The sequence below is a fragment of the Numenius arquata genome, chromosome 12, assembly GCF_964106895.1.
Source record: "Numenius arquata chromosome 12, bNumArq3.hap1.1, whole genome shotgun sequence".
NCBI classification, from domain to species: Eukaryota; Metazoa; Chordata; class Aves; order Charadriiformes; family Scolopacidae; genus Numenius; species Numenius arquata.
The window spans coordinates 28014852-28031001 of NC_133587.1; the positions used below are offsets into that span (position 1 = coordinate 28014852).

The window sequence follows — 16150 nt, forward strand, 5'->3', positions numbered from 1 at the left end:
GAACTATTTTAAGTATATCTTCAAGTACTTTGTTTAATTTATATCTAACTTAGAGAACTATAGGAAGGCTCGGGTGTGCATGAATACATAAACAAGTATACATTTGAATTTTCATAGCAAAACTTCTTCATATAGTGGAATTTTGTATTATAAACACTTCTTAACAGGTACTCACAATTTGATCAAAAATGCTCTCCTTTCTTTTTCTAGTTCTAAGCCATTAAGTAATTTTGCTTGTTGACAATGGGAACAAAATATACTCATTTCTAAAACAAAGGAGCATGAAAAATATATTTTCCTTTTGCCGTTCTCACCCTTCATTCAGAATGGTTTCATGCAAGTGCAAATATTCCTCAGTATTCAATCAAGTCCAATACTAAAATCTAAACACGACTAAATGAAGGATTGAGAGAGGAAAGGGAGTTTGAGAATTATGTAACCAGGAGGGAAGAGCCTTGCCAGTAAAGAGGGTGGTCCATAGACAGGCCAATGAAAAGATTCCTGGGAGTTCGTCAACAGTAATGAATTTCAAGTATCCTCTCCAGGAGAACCCTGGGTCTTTACTAAAAAATTACTTCTCTGAGCTCTCAGAAAAGTACAAGGAAGTGGTCTATAAGACGGACAGAAGCAAACTATCAGTAGACTGAATGATTTGAAAGCAACACCTTGAACTGTAATTCTGTGCAAATATAAAAAACTGTATTATGCAAAATGTATATAGTGTGCTTAGCATTAGCTGATAGCTGAGCAAGTTACATGCTGAACTTGCAAGGGCTACTTTTGCATAGCCAAAATGACAAGAATACAGAAGTCCAACCTGGAAAATATATGGCAAAGAACTGCAGAGAGACTTGTATTATCCATGCTTTTCTGTGTCTCTTTGGCTACAACCAGTAGCATAGGTCCCACATACACGAACTGAGAACAAACAGCGCAAATGAACTGAAAACTGCTCAAAAAACTAGGTTACTCTTCTACAATGGTTAAAGGACTGGAAGGAGCCAAAGCTTTCTTATTCCTCCCAAGTATTTCTGCTGTACCAAATGCAGCACCATCATTTTATTGGTCGGATGTGTGTACCCTGTAGCTGCATTCAAAAAAACAAATAAACCAGTGCTTTTATTAGTAACTTATAGTACATAAATTTCAGTACAAACTTGTAAAGGAATTTCTCCTGAGGGAAAAACATAATTAGTTTTAGAGTTTTCCAGAATAGTAGAGGGTTGTTGGGTTTTTTTATGTGTTTCAGACATACACAGAATACTAAACATCTATATTTATATGTTCCAAAAGATTTTCAACAAGTCTGTGTAAAAAACCTTTTTTTGTTCTTTTAGAGGATGCCTGTTTATCATACATTTTCTTGTCCACTAACAGCATCTATCCAGACACAAGGCCATGTTAGAATTACTTCAGTCATGCATTAATCATAGTTGATGAAAGACTTTAGGCAAGTACTCAGTTTTAATAAAAACTCTTGAAAGTTACTATCCACATCAAGAAATACCTTGGAAAGTTTCACCCAAAAAGCAAACCAGAAACCAAATAATTAATAAAGAAATTATACCATCTTAAGTTTTAAATAACACTGAACAGATGGTTTAATCTAAGGCTCTATATAAGCCAGAAATAGCAGATTAAAAAAAAATGCAGGAGAAATGGGTGTGTGATAGGGAAGTCCACAGTTCCAGGATTTGAACCTACTACATAGCAAGGCTATTCTAAAATATATGGAAGGCAGAAAGGTAAGGAGCTGGTCTGGTGTCCTCAGCTGTAGAAGGTAAAGAGTAGCTTTTATTTAAAATAAAATTTATCAACACTTCTTATTTACCTTTAAATATTTTGCAAGTTTCTGAATTCCCCAGTATTCTGATGGCAAATCAGTGTTTCCTTCCTGACGACGTACAGGCTGTTCTTCATCTTCCTCAGTCTCTGAGGAACTTTCACTAACATCTTCAAACTTGCCTGATGTTTTACTAAAAATAAATAAACAGTATCACCCATTTTAAACAGCTATAAACTAATATGAACAAGCACATTTTTAACAGGTATGACAACACTGCCTAATAAGAGAATTAGAAAAATATAACTGACATTGCCAAATACAAAGTATGGTAATAATTACTGTAGATATGGAAGATAAAAATAAAAAATTGAAGGAAGAAAAATAAGTAACCCATACCGTTTTGAAGATTGCTGTTTTTTAACAGACTGAGAAGAAATGCCACTGGCTTTCTTTTTTGTTTTCCGAGACACGGTATTATTTCTCCCTTCTTCTTCAGTATCTTTTTTTGCAGCCTTGTCACTAAAATATTTGGTTTTATTTAAAAAAAAAAATTATTATATATATACATCAAACCAAAAAGCTATGTTGGATATGTATTATGTCAGTACATATGAGCTTATGAACCTACACAATAAACTTATTAAACAGAAAGTATCGTGTGTCTTAAGTACTGATTTTGCTTCAATAAAATAGCAGAATATCAGAAAAATTATATTATGCTGACCTGTATGTGATACAAGAACAAAGAATGAGTATATGCAGACAGACCACAGTCCATTTATCCTAGGATACCATCTCCAACCATGATCAATAGCAGCTATCTAGGTAACAGTAGAAGAACACGGAAATTACTTTTTCCAGAATATTCTTCAGCAAGTTGTGATTCAGGGACCTCCTAATCATCCTTGCATTAGCAGTTTTGGATGGATTTTTCTTCCATGAATGTGTCTGGTTGCTTTTTGAACTCACATAAACAAATGGCCTCTACCATCCCATGGCAAAGAATTTTAACCATATGTTGTACGAAGAAGTCTCGCCCTTTATTCTACTGCTGCTCATTTTCATTTGATGCCCTTTATTCTTGTATGAGAGCGGACCATGACTATCTGTTCCCTATTTACCATCTCCAGTCATGATTTTTTGTATCTGTCTTGTCGCCCCCGAGTCATCTTTTTTCCAGGCAGAAGAGTTCTGGTCTGCCTAGTACTTCCATACACTAAGCTGTTCCATAGCTTTGATCATGCTGAACACAATATATTTTGCTTTCCTCGTATTCCAAGAAGGCTTCTAGGCCTAGCTGGATGCAATCTCTGGTGCTTTTTTGTCCCTAACTTATAAAGTTGTGAAAACAAAATGTCCTTTCAAGCCTGGGCTGATCATACTACCACAGTCACAATAGAAGAGAATACTGCTCATTAATTGAGTAATACTACTTTAACTCAACTTTCATCAACTTTAAATCAACTTTAATTAAAGGTAATTTCACTACATCTAGACTCTAACAATGACTGTGGAAAAATATAAGTTCTTGTATCTGGAAAACCACATTTTTTTAAGTCATGACTGTAGGTCACATCCAAAATCTCTTGAAATGCTTCTTGCAACAAGTCAAATCAGCAGACTTGAGAATACATTTTTTTTCTGTAGGATGACAATCAAAGCCTTTCCTTCAGATATTCTTCCTCCATTAACACAAAATCAGGAAACATGAAATCAGAACTGTGTTCTGATTTCAGAAGACAAATCCAACAATATCCAATATGTGTATATTTTTGGGTGTTCAAACTTTGAGATAATCTCATTAGTGAAGACTGTTGCTAAGCAGAGCTAGAAAAGTGGCTTATATAGTATGAAATCATTAAAAATTGGTAGTATAAGTAAGAGTCGTCCTGGTTTTCCATCTTGGATCTCTTTTGCCTCCCTCAGAAAGTGTGGTTTATATTAGATTGTCTACTCTGTCTTGCTTTAAAGGGCATTTTATACCAAAAATATGAAAATGTCACAGGCCTGGAGGACCAGTACTGTAGATGGTTGCAAGATAATCTCATCATCAAAGCTGTTGCACGATAGAAGAAAACTCAGAAATCTCTTTGGTAGACTGTACTGTCTTCTTAGAAATAAGCATGTACTAAATTTTGTTTTATTGCTCCTAACTTAATATTATGATGCAAACCTGTAACATGTAGTCCAATCATTAGCACAGTTTAGAGTTCTATAGGAAAATTCAATCATAAATATAACTACTTATCTGTGGGAAGCAGAAAGTCCAGTATTCTTCCATTTCATAAATGGTTCTAATTTCTTCTTGTCAATGGATCGCCTTCTTGCTGCAGAACTTTTCACTTTCTCACATACATTCTTTTCTGTAGGGGTTTCATGAGGATTCTGGGACTGGCCAGAGACCTGAGTATCAACTACTTCCATACGCTGATAATTCTTCTCATATGCTGGTTCCTTAAAAAAACTATATTCCTAATAAAAGGAGGAGACATGGTTTGTCAGTCACATTGATGTATGAATAATGCATATTAAAACAGTAAGTTATAAGCACAATTCAGGATGCTGTGCTTAAAAATTGTATGTATTAAGGATAAAATCAGATAGCCTTTAAAAGAATGAAAGATTGAAACATTAATCTGGAAAAGAGCTGTTAGTGTGTGCAAAATAAAGTTTTTGAAATAAATGAACTAGCTAAATTTGGATTTTCCTGAACATACTTGAATGTTGGGTGTTGTTTAATTTCTAATGTTAAGTAATTTGTGACACATGCACTTTTATAAAACCTAATTCCAAATGAGTTTTAAGATCTACAATTGTAAAGTCAGGCATTCTGTTTTCAGTGGATCATTTATTTAAAAACTATTTGTCTGCACAAAGGATTTTCAAAAAATTCCCACAAAAAATAATGAACATAAACCTGAAAATAGGCTATAGTAAACTGCTAGACTTCAGTTCCAAGTAACTTAATTTGACATAGTTTAGACTATAAACACATTCCATTCCATTTTTTTCATCTTGTGTCTCTCAGGACACAACACTGTTGAACAAATCGCATACAAAAATAGAGATGAGTGGCACCTACCAATCCTTCAGCTGTCTGTGTCTAGTACCATGGCTGATCAAAAATATCCAGAACAGAAAGGACTCTTGTCAACTCTTATTCTCTATTGAAACATATTCAATTTTTACAGGAAAAACAGCATACGATCATTACTTATTATTATTATTGCAGCTGTCACTACCAGAGAGGTGAAGACATTCCTTTAAGTATCTGATTCAAGACAGTTTTAAGGAGACTGTCACAGTATGGTCTGGTTTTGACTAGTCCCTGATGTGAATCATCTGTTCCAGGCTTACTGACCCAACTGCCTAATCATAAACTAACTCATGCTAATTCTCTCATTCTGAAAATGTAATCTACACAAGACAGTTTAACACGTGATAAACTAGACAAATCACAGGGGAATTGATGTTGTAGCTTGACCAGCTAAGCACATGTTAAAAAGTATGTTTCCTACAGCACTATATGCCAACAAAGCAATTCTAAACGTTAGCTTAAAGAAGGTCAAGAAGATATTACAAAAGTTAATTGAGTTTGCACTAAATGTGTAAGTAATGAGCTTTTTGAAGCTCTCCTCTCCTCAGAAAATAAAATAAAGCTCTTTCCAGTCATAATTTATTTCATGTAGGCAACCTGGGAAATACAGCTTTCCTCTGCTTTTCAGAGTTCTAGAGTAGAGAGGATTTTCCCTCAAATACGTATATTCTGCAGCTCTACAGTGTCAACTTGTTTAAATTCTTGTCTTCACCAAGGCAATATAATATGATATTCCTAAACCATTAAAATGGTATATTTTATACTCTTCAGCATAAACTTATTTACACAGGGAAGACTAAGTGATTTATATAACAATTGAAGGAAAATAGGATAAATTCAATTTATTTACTCTTATTTAATAAAGTGTACACATTTCTTGAATAGCTACACTATCTTTATAAGAGCAGAAATCCAGTAAAGAAAGGTATATTATCTCTATCATTGATATCAACATTAATCTATATTAACATTTAGGAACAGAACTGTAAAGAATTATTAAAATATTACCATATTTTACCTTTCATGACCACCAAATGAAGCCAAATCACTTTGAAAACATACTAAACCAGTAGTTATGTCTAAAACATTCATATATTGTCACATTTATGAAATGTAAACCAATATGTACATATAACATTAAAAAAAATTGCCTATGGGATAAATAAAACACATTTTGGAACTTATTGCACTTTCAAACAAAACAACTTCCAAGTTTAATTTCATTACTGTTGATATAAGCTACTGTATTTATTTGTACAACTTGAAATACTCTGTTCTTTCAGCACTGTCAAATATCTTTATCTCAAAAAAAAAAGTCAGCCCTATATCCCAGAAAATCGTAACTAAAGGACAAGAAAATTTCCATGTTAATGATTTCCTTCTTGCAATAATTAAAATTGCACATAAATAACCACAATAAAAATTTTGACATGTTTTAGCTTGTAATGAATTTTACTACCAAGTTATTAATTTCTTATAACCACACTAAAAATCTGAAAAAAGACTTTTTATCAGGAATGTTGAAGCAACTAAAATTGGAATGGCACTGTGTGATTCTAGCTAATATAGAGCTCTAAATAAAAGCCCAAACACTTGCGTTTTACCATGGATGAAGCAACACACAGTGCTTAAGCTGGAAGTTTAACTCTCAGCTCTGATATTTAAATCAGGCAGTTCTCGTAAAAAAGTTGGGCTATTGTTTCTATTTGGGTTACAAAGAATGAAGATAAAAATTTAAGTGGTTTTGTTCACAGAAAAATATTGTCATAAAAAGTTGACCTTTTCCGTAAGGATATCATATTTTCCTGCTGTAGCATTTCCAGTGCTCCATAAAGAATAACACCAGAGGATAAGCAAAACTTTTTATGCAAAATTAGAAGCTGACCTCCCATGTTGGATCAAACCTCAGAATAAGGTATGATAGAATGATACATGAAATAATGTGTTATTTGTTATTTACAAAAGGAATGTTTTTAGCAGAAACTGAAACAAATCCAAAGAAAAATAATAAAGGCATTTCAGAGTCCTTAAATTCTTCATTTAATCACAGATTTATCTTTGATAAAGAAGATAAATATTCAGTCAGGTTTACAATGTAATTCTTACCAATGTACAATGTATGTTTCTACAAATATACTCCAGTATCAGTAAATGCATACCTGTTTAGCCATATTTTCTACAAATTTAGGTGATCTCTCCCTTAAAAATGTAACAATGTCTTTACATACATCACTTTTTCTTTCATAGTCAATGTCATCTTTACCCTTTAGCTGACCCTTAAAAAAAGAATAAATTTAAAATTATTAATAGTATTGCCTCACACTGGTAATTTAATCTGCATCATAAAACAGTGTTAAAGAGCACAGAGGTCATACTGTAATGTAATAGGTACAAAAGTCTCACACTCAGCAGAGTCCATCAAACTTCAATAATGCTTTGTAAAGATCCCAACAGATAATCAAGATCTTATATGGAATTCTGCAAGTAATTACTATAAGTTAATTGTGTGTAGTTCCACTGAAAAGAATTTATGGCTTTTAGCAAACAACCAAGTAAATATGAGCTTCCAGTTCAGTATGGCAGATGTCTAAAAGGATCAAAAAATAATGTGACCCGACTAGCCTAAGCTTCACGAGCTTCATCCATCAAAAACGTGCTAAGTCAAAATTTCCCTGGATTTTTTAACTCTTTGGAAATCAATTTGTGGAGTTATGCCTGACAGACATAAGTCTCTCTTCAAAATGAATGTAAAAGCGAGCTCTGGCCACTGCTTAACACTCATAAGGGACTATTATGCCTAAATAAAACCTATCTGTAAGGAAAGACATAGCCAAAATGAAAAGTAGAAGAAAAGAGAGAAATAATTTCTAAAAAGCTTCCACTGAAAGCAGAAAGAACTGCTTATCATCTATAAAAAGACAAAAAGAAGCTATATTAGCCACACACAATAATATTACACCTCAGATCAAGAGCAATGAGGCATCTAGTCCCACACTACCTTTAAACAGGAATGGTGTGAAGGACAGTTAGGGCACATTCAAAGATTAAACAAACATTGCCAACAAAAAGTGCAGAATACACTCCTAGTATAAAACTTATAGAAAAAGCACTCAAAACATATGGGAAAACCAGTATACATTTATTACTGTGTCTTCTCCTTCTGTACCAATAAGCTAACTCTGCAGGTTTTACAGCCTCAATACCACTACTCTAAACCTGACGGATTTTTGATTTTAGCACATAAAAATATTCATTGCTCCACAGAATCCTTTATTATTACTTACTCCATTTAAAAACACTCCTGCTGTGCTGCAAGTGATATACAAAGGATCAGTGTCATGTGGTTTGACGACTAAATAACAAATTTCTCCATGCACTTGTCTCCAGGGAGGAGCTCGGCATCCATTAGAGAACGCGTAATCTGTAACCAATTAGCATGAGTGTTTTCATCCAGTTTTAAAGTATTTTTTATAGTTACACTTGATTATTAATATAACATGTATGCAAATAAAATTCCCAAAATAATACCTTACTCTTAAGAATTCATACTCAGTTAGGAATTAACCATGCAAAGTTCTGTGGCAAGTAGCCTGATCCAACTAAGAACTGCACTGTGCTTAGTACTTTTCAGGATCAGGGACTCAGTTTACTTCCTCTGCTTCCATGGAAGAAATTCATATGACTGGAGATTATTTCTATAACTAAAGGCTGAAGAACAGCATTCCATATCTGAAAATACATTTTATTTTACTTTATAAACTTAAAGTAGAAATAAACACTTGAAACTCATTACTGAAATTAATTTAGCAAATTTCACACAGAAGTCAAGTACTTTAATAAGGATATATATAAGCATGAGATATGATCGGATCGGGACCTGATGTATATTCCAGTGATTCCAGTACTGTATCTTCTCCTTTCCCAGATAAATTCTTGAGAAGATTCACTTCATTATTTACAGCAGCTGGATTTAGTCTTATGTCTCTGCAATTAATAGAAAATGGTCTAAAATGTATTCATCAAAAGGACGTACCCAAAGAAATGAAAAGAGAACATTATGTGATCTTTTTCTTTTACATTGAGTCTTAACAGTAGCAAGAAAAATCTGGAAATGGGTCATCTTCCTTTGTTTTTCTTAATTTTATCTGTTAGTTTAGTGAAATTTTACTTCCATAGCTAATATGAAGTCCTTGTAACTATGAAACAGACTAAATGTAATAGTTAATATGCTTCCATGAAGAAATAAACATTTCCTTGAAAATATTTAACTGTAACTTTGTTGTTTGTACAAATTACTTCAATTTGCTACCAAAACGCAAAACATATGCAATAAAAAACCCACAGTTGCGGGCACACACTTGCATACCCACACCTACAGCAAAATCTTCAGGAAAAAAATGTTTTTTCAATAACTTAATGAGCAGTAAAAGTTATTTCAATAAATTTCTTTATGTCACACCAAAAGCACATGTTGTGGGTTGAAACCAATCTGATTAACAATAAAACAAAAAAATGCACTGGCTCACATGCTTAGCTTCCATTTGAAAAGCACTTACTGTGAAATGTGTTTCAAAGAACTATTAAGCAGTTGCAAATCCAGCTGATGAAGAAGAATATTGATTCTCATTTTCATCTCTGTTTCAGGGTCATCATCTTTTTTGACTTTGTCAAGTAAATGCAACATGGACAGATCTTCTCCTTCAACAGTCCCATATTCAGGGCCGAGAATTTTCACTATAGGATCTCTGTTTGCTGTACACATGAAACAGAATCATATAATGTGTTACAATGTTAAAGATAATTAGGCAAGACACTTTTTTCCTCAATTGCTGAATAATTTTGATGTATTAATTTACAGTAAGAACTTTAATAATGTGCACAGCTATTCATCAAATATTACTGTATGATGTATTCTTTCATATCCCTCTGTTGTAATTTGAAATGCATTTTTAAAACTACGAAAACATTAAGGACAAAAAGAAATTTTTCATAACAAACAAAATTGCTTTTCAAAACTAAGATTAAAGTTCATTCAATCAAGAGGTGAATATTAAACACTTCCCTTTATCAACAGCCCTATTTCCAGAAAATATGCCTGGCTGATCACTAAAACAGGAAATCAATGGGTTTAACTCACTGAAAATTGATCATTTTGGAAATATGATTTATTGTTAAAGAACATCTTTAAAGTATTCTAGCAGCATTCCCAATGGGCCCGTTACTTCCTCAGCTATGCCAGCTGTTCTTTTTGGTAAACAGTGACGTAACTGCATGTTAATGGGTTTTACAAAAACATTTTGCTTTGTTCCTGCAAATGAAGTCCTATGTATCTGTGAATGCCCTGCATGATACCCATTCCATACAATTCTTCCCTATTATTCATGATTGATCGCTGTCTGTGACAGGACCCTGGATTAGATGGACCTGAGTTTGATCCAGTATGAGCATTTATATTTTAGTATTGCAGATGCAATTTCTGCTAATATTACCAAAGAATACTACTGATCTCTTCCGCTTCCAATGAGAGGAGGATATCCAGCTTAGCATATCAAGGATCGTCTTGTCAGTTTGAAAATTTAGGACCTGAATATGACACAGTAAAAGTACTTTTACCTATATTTTAAAAGCCATTGTGAGAAGGACGTGGAAGTGCTCACTGTGAACTTGTGAAAAGAATCTTAAGCATGTTAAGTTTTAATTTGGCTGTTTTTTAAGGATGTAACATTTTAAAAGAGGACTAAACTACAAACACAGGAAAAACTACTAGCTGCCAATAAGACAGTCTTTTTGAGAAATCTAAACCTACTGTCTTTTGCAATAGCTAGGGTATTATTCAGCATACACGAATTTGTATGTGAGATTTAATGGGGCTTTTTAAACTTGATTCCAGATTTCTCTGTTATTGATTTCTGTGAAAATCAAAAAAGAAACAGAAACTTCATTAAGTTCTGGATCAGCACCTTTAGCCACCTTCATGAATCAACACCTTCTAATGTACTTAAAATGAAGGCATGTCTTTTTTTCTTCACATTTCACAAACATGAATTGAAGGAGAAGACATCATACTTTTTAAGAGAGTGGAAAGTTGAAAAAAAAAGAAAGGAAACCTTCAAGGCATGCCTGTGCTTCCTTTAACTTTTTTTCCATAGCATTTTGTAGCAAACGGGACAGCTGGTCAAAACTGCGAACTCTGAGAGTTGATGCCATGAGGAGAAGTATTGGTTGGCCATCTTTGCCTTTGGCTTCAGACTGAACAGTTTCTCCACTAGAAAAATTAAATGATACCTTTTTAAAATAAGAACTTAAATAAACAGCAAATTTTAGAGAAGAATCTTGAATGTTACTCAAGCTTCACATGATAAAACATATACAATTTCTTTAAACTGTATTTCAGAAAACTTCCAAGATAGACCAATTTATTCACTGTAAATCAGCAGATAGATGCACCCAAAGGAGGCTGTGACCCCACGGGGAGCCTGCACTGGAGCAGGTCTTCTGGCAGGACTTGTGACGCGACGGAGGATTCACGCTGGAGCAGTCTGTTCCTGAAAGACTGCATCCCACAGAAAGGACCCATGCTGGAGCAGTTCATGAAGAACTGCAGCCCCTGGGAAGAACTCATGTTGGAGAAGTTTGTGGAGCACTGTCTCCTGTGGCTGGGACCCCACGCTGGAGCAGGGGAAGAGTGTGAGGAGGAATAAGCATCAGAGACAACACATAATGAACTGAATGCAACTCTCATTCCCCTTCCTCCTGTGCCCCTCGGAGGGGAGGAGGCAGAGAAAATCGGGAATGAAGTTGAGCTTGGGAAGAGGTGATGGGAAGGTGTTTTAAGATTTGTTTTTACTTCTCACTATCCTACTCTGACTTTTGATTGGCAATAAATTAAACCAATTTCTGTGAGTTGTCTGTTTTGCCCATGACAGTAATAGGTGAGTGATCTCCCTCTCCTTATCTTGACCCATGAGCCTTTCATTGCATTTTTCTCCCCCTCTCCAGTTGAGCGGCTTGGTGGGCACCTGGTGGCCAGCCAAGGTCAACCCACCACACAGGAGCCACTCCGAACATTAACAGAAATCTTAGGGTTAATCACTGTTAAAGGCATATTGTAAAAAGTCTTAGGAATAGTGCAAGTTGTATAAATCACTAACTAAACAGGTCTGTATCACAACCAAGATAAAATAATCTCAAACTCTCAAAAAACCCTACAAATTTTAACTCAAATTTTTCAATATGTATCAGTAAAAAGCCCATCGATTTCAGCCTCCCAAATACACTAAGGCTTTCTTTATGCTAAATTAACAGTTTTGCTTCATAGTTCACCTTCAATGTTTCAAAACACACTGCCATTCATACTTACCTGATCTCATAACCCTCTCCAAATACTGAACAGCTCAATTGTGTTTCCCACTCAAGGGGCTCTCTGAAGACAAACGCCGCTTCCTGAGGATGTCTGTTGCTGAAGTCCTCCACAAATTTAATAATTTGATTTAAAAGAGATTCGTTCAAAGGTGTGATTTCGAGTGTGCCAGTTCCAGAACCAGCAGCAGTCCACTGAGCTGCTCTTGCTAATGCCGCTCCCATGGTCTCAACTAGTATCAAAGATGTACACCTTAGCAAAGAAACAGAGAAAGATCAAACTGAGCCCTCAAACTATAAATGCAATACACTGTGGATCCTGCCATTTGAAATAAACATATCTAAGAATGATTGGATTCTTTTAACTCCCCAAAGTAGGGATGGGGGAATTGCAGAAGAGAACTCACAAATATTTTTTAAAGAAATAGGGAAATCTACTGAAAACACCATTTTCTTCACCTTGATTAATGAATTCCTGATTTTGTTAGAAACTCGGGGAGCTGACAGCATTAGGTCTCTGTTATGGCTGTACAAAAGGCTCTCCCTCAGCTTCTCCTTGGGAAGTTGTTGCCTGTCCTCGTATGTGCAGAGGACAGACACATAAACCCCCCAACAGTGACACCCCCCAGGAAATTTCCTTTAAAAGGCGTTAAAAGGGGGTGTCAGACCCGCCCGTGAAGCCTGGGGGGGCCGAGAGCCCCCGAAGTGAGACGGGTGCGGAAGGCCTCGCCCCTGAGGAGTGCCCGCGGGGCCCGCCATGGCGCCGGCCCACCCGCCCTCCGCGGCGAGCCCGGGACGGGGCAGCGCCTGGGGTCAGGGCTGCTGTAGGAGGCGGGAGGGATCCTGGAGGTCGCCGGCAGCGTGGAGCCCCTCCAGGGACGCAAGGAGCCGGGGGAATGAACGCCCCTCACCGCTAGCCCCCATACCTTGCCCCGGGAGAGCTGCGCCGGACCCCGCCATCGCCACTCGGGCCGCGGCCGAGGCCGGCGGCGTTGCTATGGGGACGGGCCCGGCGGCAGCCGTTACCGGGGCAAGCGGGTAAACACAAGCGGCGCCCGGCGGCGGGGCAGGGCCGTTGTCCCCGGGCTGCCGCCTGCGTGGACTTGCAGCCTGATGTGGCGGCTGCTGGTGCAGGCCGCGGAGGTGTGACCCGGAGGGCGATACCCTGAGGGGGAGCCTGGGAGAGCGTAAGCCTGAGGGGAGCCCGGGGGAGCATAAGCCTGAGGGGGGGCCCGGAGGGCGGTACCCTGAGGGGAGCCCTGTGGAGCAGGAGGATTGAGTGGAAGGAGTAGCTGCTGCCGCAACCGCTGTCCACAGTGTGCCTCAAAATCCGGTGGTGCTGAGGTAGGGGCACCTTCACAGGGCTTGCGCTGTGGAAAACACTCATTTCTGGCTTGGGAAAGGAGGCTGGGAGCCAACCCAGGGGTGAGGCGTGCAGCAGTTGGTGATGGTCAGGAGGCTTAGAATCATAGAATCATAGAATGGTTTAGGTTGGAAGGGACCTTAAAGATCATCGAGTTCCAACCCCCCTGCCATGGGCAGGGACACCTCCCACTAGACCAGGTTGCTCAAAGCCCCATCCAGCCTGGCCTTGAACACTTCCAGGGGTGGGGCATCCACAACTTCCCTGGGCAGCCTGTTCCAGTGTCTCACCGCCCTCATAGTGAAAAAATTTCTTCCTGATACCTAATCTAAATCTCCCCTCTTTCAGCTTAAAACCATTACCCCTCACCGTTCTGTGATTCAATGATAATTTTTAGCTTGAATTGATTAGCTTTCAGTCATTACAAGAAAACAACTTTAATTAATAAGGTTAACATCAGCCACTTTTAGTTCTTCAGTCAGTGTGACAGGTGATGCTTGAAATGCTTTTTGTTAAATAAACTGTAATATGAAATTAGTATTTCTTGGAAAAAGTAAAGGAAATGTATATGGGCAGTGCCAATGAATAAAGTCCTTTCATATATTGAGGGCAAGACAGCACTAAACATGCAAATAAAGCACCCCAAACACAGAATGGAAGTTAGTATTGCTTCCCCAGTCATGTTCTTGGTCCATAATGTCAATGAGCTATCACTCCGGATAAATTTTTAAGTTATAAAGCTGCTACTCTGCTCCCACCTTCCCGTCTTCTCTTTTGTACCACTGGGCAGATAAGAACTCTTTTCCCTGACTTCCCTTCCCACCTGTGAATCCCCCCCAGTTTCATTATCTGGGTCTGCCACAATGCCTATTAAATGATAAAAACAGGCTCAGATTTGACCTAGGAAGGAATGGTTACCTGTTGCACACGAGCTGAGGTTAGGAAGCTATGTTCAGCTTTCAAGTGTATGTGTTCTTCTGAAGGCTTATGAAAATGATTCTTTCAAGGACAGCCCAATGGAAGTAACCAGTTATCCCAACAACATAGAGTTAACATAGTCAAGAGTTATTTTACCAACTCAGAACTCAGCTGGGTAAGAAACCTCTAACGGTGAGGAAGGTCATGGAATGTATGTGGGATGTGTCGCAAAGAATAACAGTGTGGGCTTAATACATTCTTTTCCTTGAGATGATTGTCCATATACTTTTTACTTACTAAAACTTTCAAGCAGTAGCTACGGATAAGTACATGCGGTTTGCACAATAATGACTTAAGAATAGCATTGGCTTTTCTTGTTTCACTGCATAACTTTGAGGAGATAAAAAATGAATCATTTGATGAGGTGAAAATGAAAGAGCATTTTTAGTAAAAAGCCTGGGTAAAGACTTAATGCAATTTCTTTTCTTGATGGAATACCATGTATGAAGGTATTTCCAGAAAGGATTAAATCTCTTATTTTTACTGAAATAATGACCATTAAAAAGTTGAATTTGGTGAGCAGAAGGTGCAAACAGCAAAATGTAAAAGGGAGTGAAAGTATCTCCACCATGGGTGGTGGGGAGTGAAGACAGTGAGTTTTCACACAAAGCTGAGTATTTTAAGCAAGAAGTCGGTGGAGTAAGAAATAGAATTCCTAAATGAGATCACTCTGTTCCACTGAACAGCAAGAAGGAAAGATATTTCAGTGGCAAAGATAAATGGCATGATTTGCCCTCAAAGAGTATGCATCTCCAAAGAGCATGAAACTCCATAAAAGGAGCTTTGCTAACTAGCTTAGGCTTAGTTACCAGTGGAACTTCCTGGGGGGACAGATAAGTCAAAAAATAAAATAATAAAAAAACCCCAAAACAGTTCTGCAAGCCAGCAGCGAGGAATGCTACTGGGATCTAGTATTAAAAGCTAAAGGGCTAAGGATAGTCTAGAGGTTGGAGGTGCCTTTGCCCTTTCTTCTTTAGGGCAGGCAACTACTGAGTTTGTAGCTCAGCTGTACTCATAGGAAGATTGTTCTAAGTCTTCTGAAAACTAGAAACCATCTGATTTAATTTCTAATCTCTATTTGTATGAGTTTGTGTTTATTTGTTCTTGCACCAACACTGATCCTGTACTTTATTTTCAATGGCTACTTTCCCTCCTTAGGTTTTACACCTAGTTTCCGAGTTAGAATATTTTCTCTTAGACTTCACTTTACTAAGCTAAATAAATTTAGTTTCTCTAGTCTCAGCCTGAAAGTTCTTCATTCTCTTACCATCTTAGGATCCCATAGTTGCCTGTGTTCTAGTATGAGCTTGTTTTTCAAATAGATTTGACACTATTTCTAAGGACATTTCACCAGGACCCTTTACAACAGCATTAATAGTATTCATCTCTCTTACTACTACGTTCTAGGATTACGTTTGCTTTTCAGATCATGGTAGGGATTGTTGTACCATGCAGTTGAATAATACAACAAATTTTTAACCCATTATTTCTTTTATTTTCAGCTGATGAGGTTGTAGCTTTCTACAGGATTTAAGCACATAGTATTGTAGTTTGCACTTATAAAATT

General features: G+C 37.1%; 1 protein-coding gene across 2 annotated transcripts in view; it reads right to left on the minus strand.

Moving 5' to 3' along the window:
* ODAD2 (outer dynein arm docking complex subunit 2) overlaps positions 1–12467 on the minus strand; it is an 84175-nt gene extending 71708 nt beyond the window's left edge. Inside the window, exons 1-9 of one of the 2 annotated variants that reach the window (XM_074157497.1) lie at positions 12244–12467; positions 10991–11148; positions 9440–9635; positions 8761–8867; positions 8168–8304; positions 7043–7159; positions 4038–4258; positions 2183–2308; positions 1832–1976 (exon numbers count right to left, since the gene is read on the minus strand). In XM_074157497.1, coding sequence (XP_074013598.1) covers positions 1832–1976; positions 2183–2308; positions 4038–4258; positions 7043–7159; positions 8168–8304; positions 8761–8867; positions 9440–9635; positions 10991–11148; positions 12244–12467 — 1431 coding nt within the window. Of the gene's footprint in view, positions 1–1831; positions 1977–2182; positions 2321–4034; positions 4259–7042; positions 7160–8167; positions 8305–8760; positions 8868–9439; positions 9636–10990; positions 11149–12243 lie in introns of both variants that reach the window. The other variant, XM_074157498.1, reaches the window with a different exon arrangement.
* Between the last annotated feature and the right edge of the window lie 3683 nt (positions 12468–16150).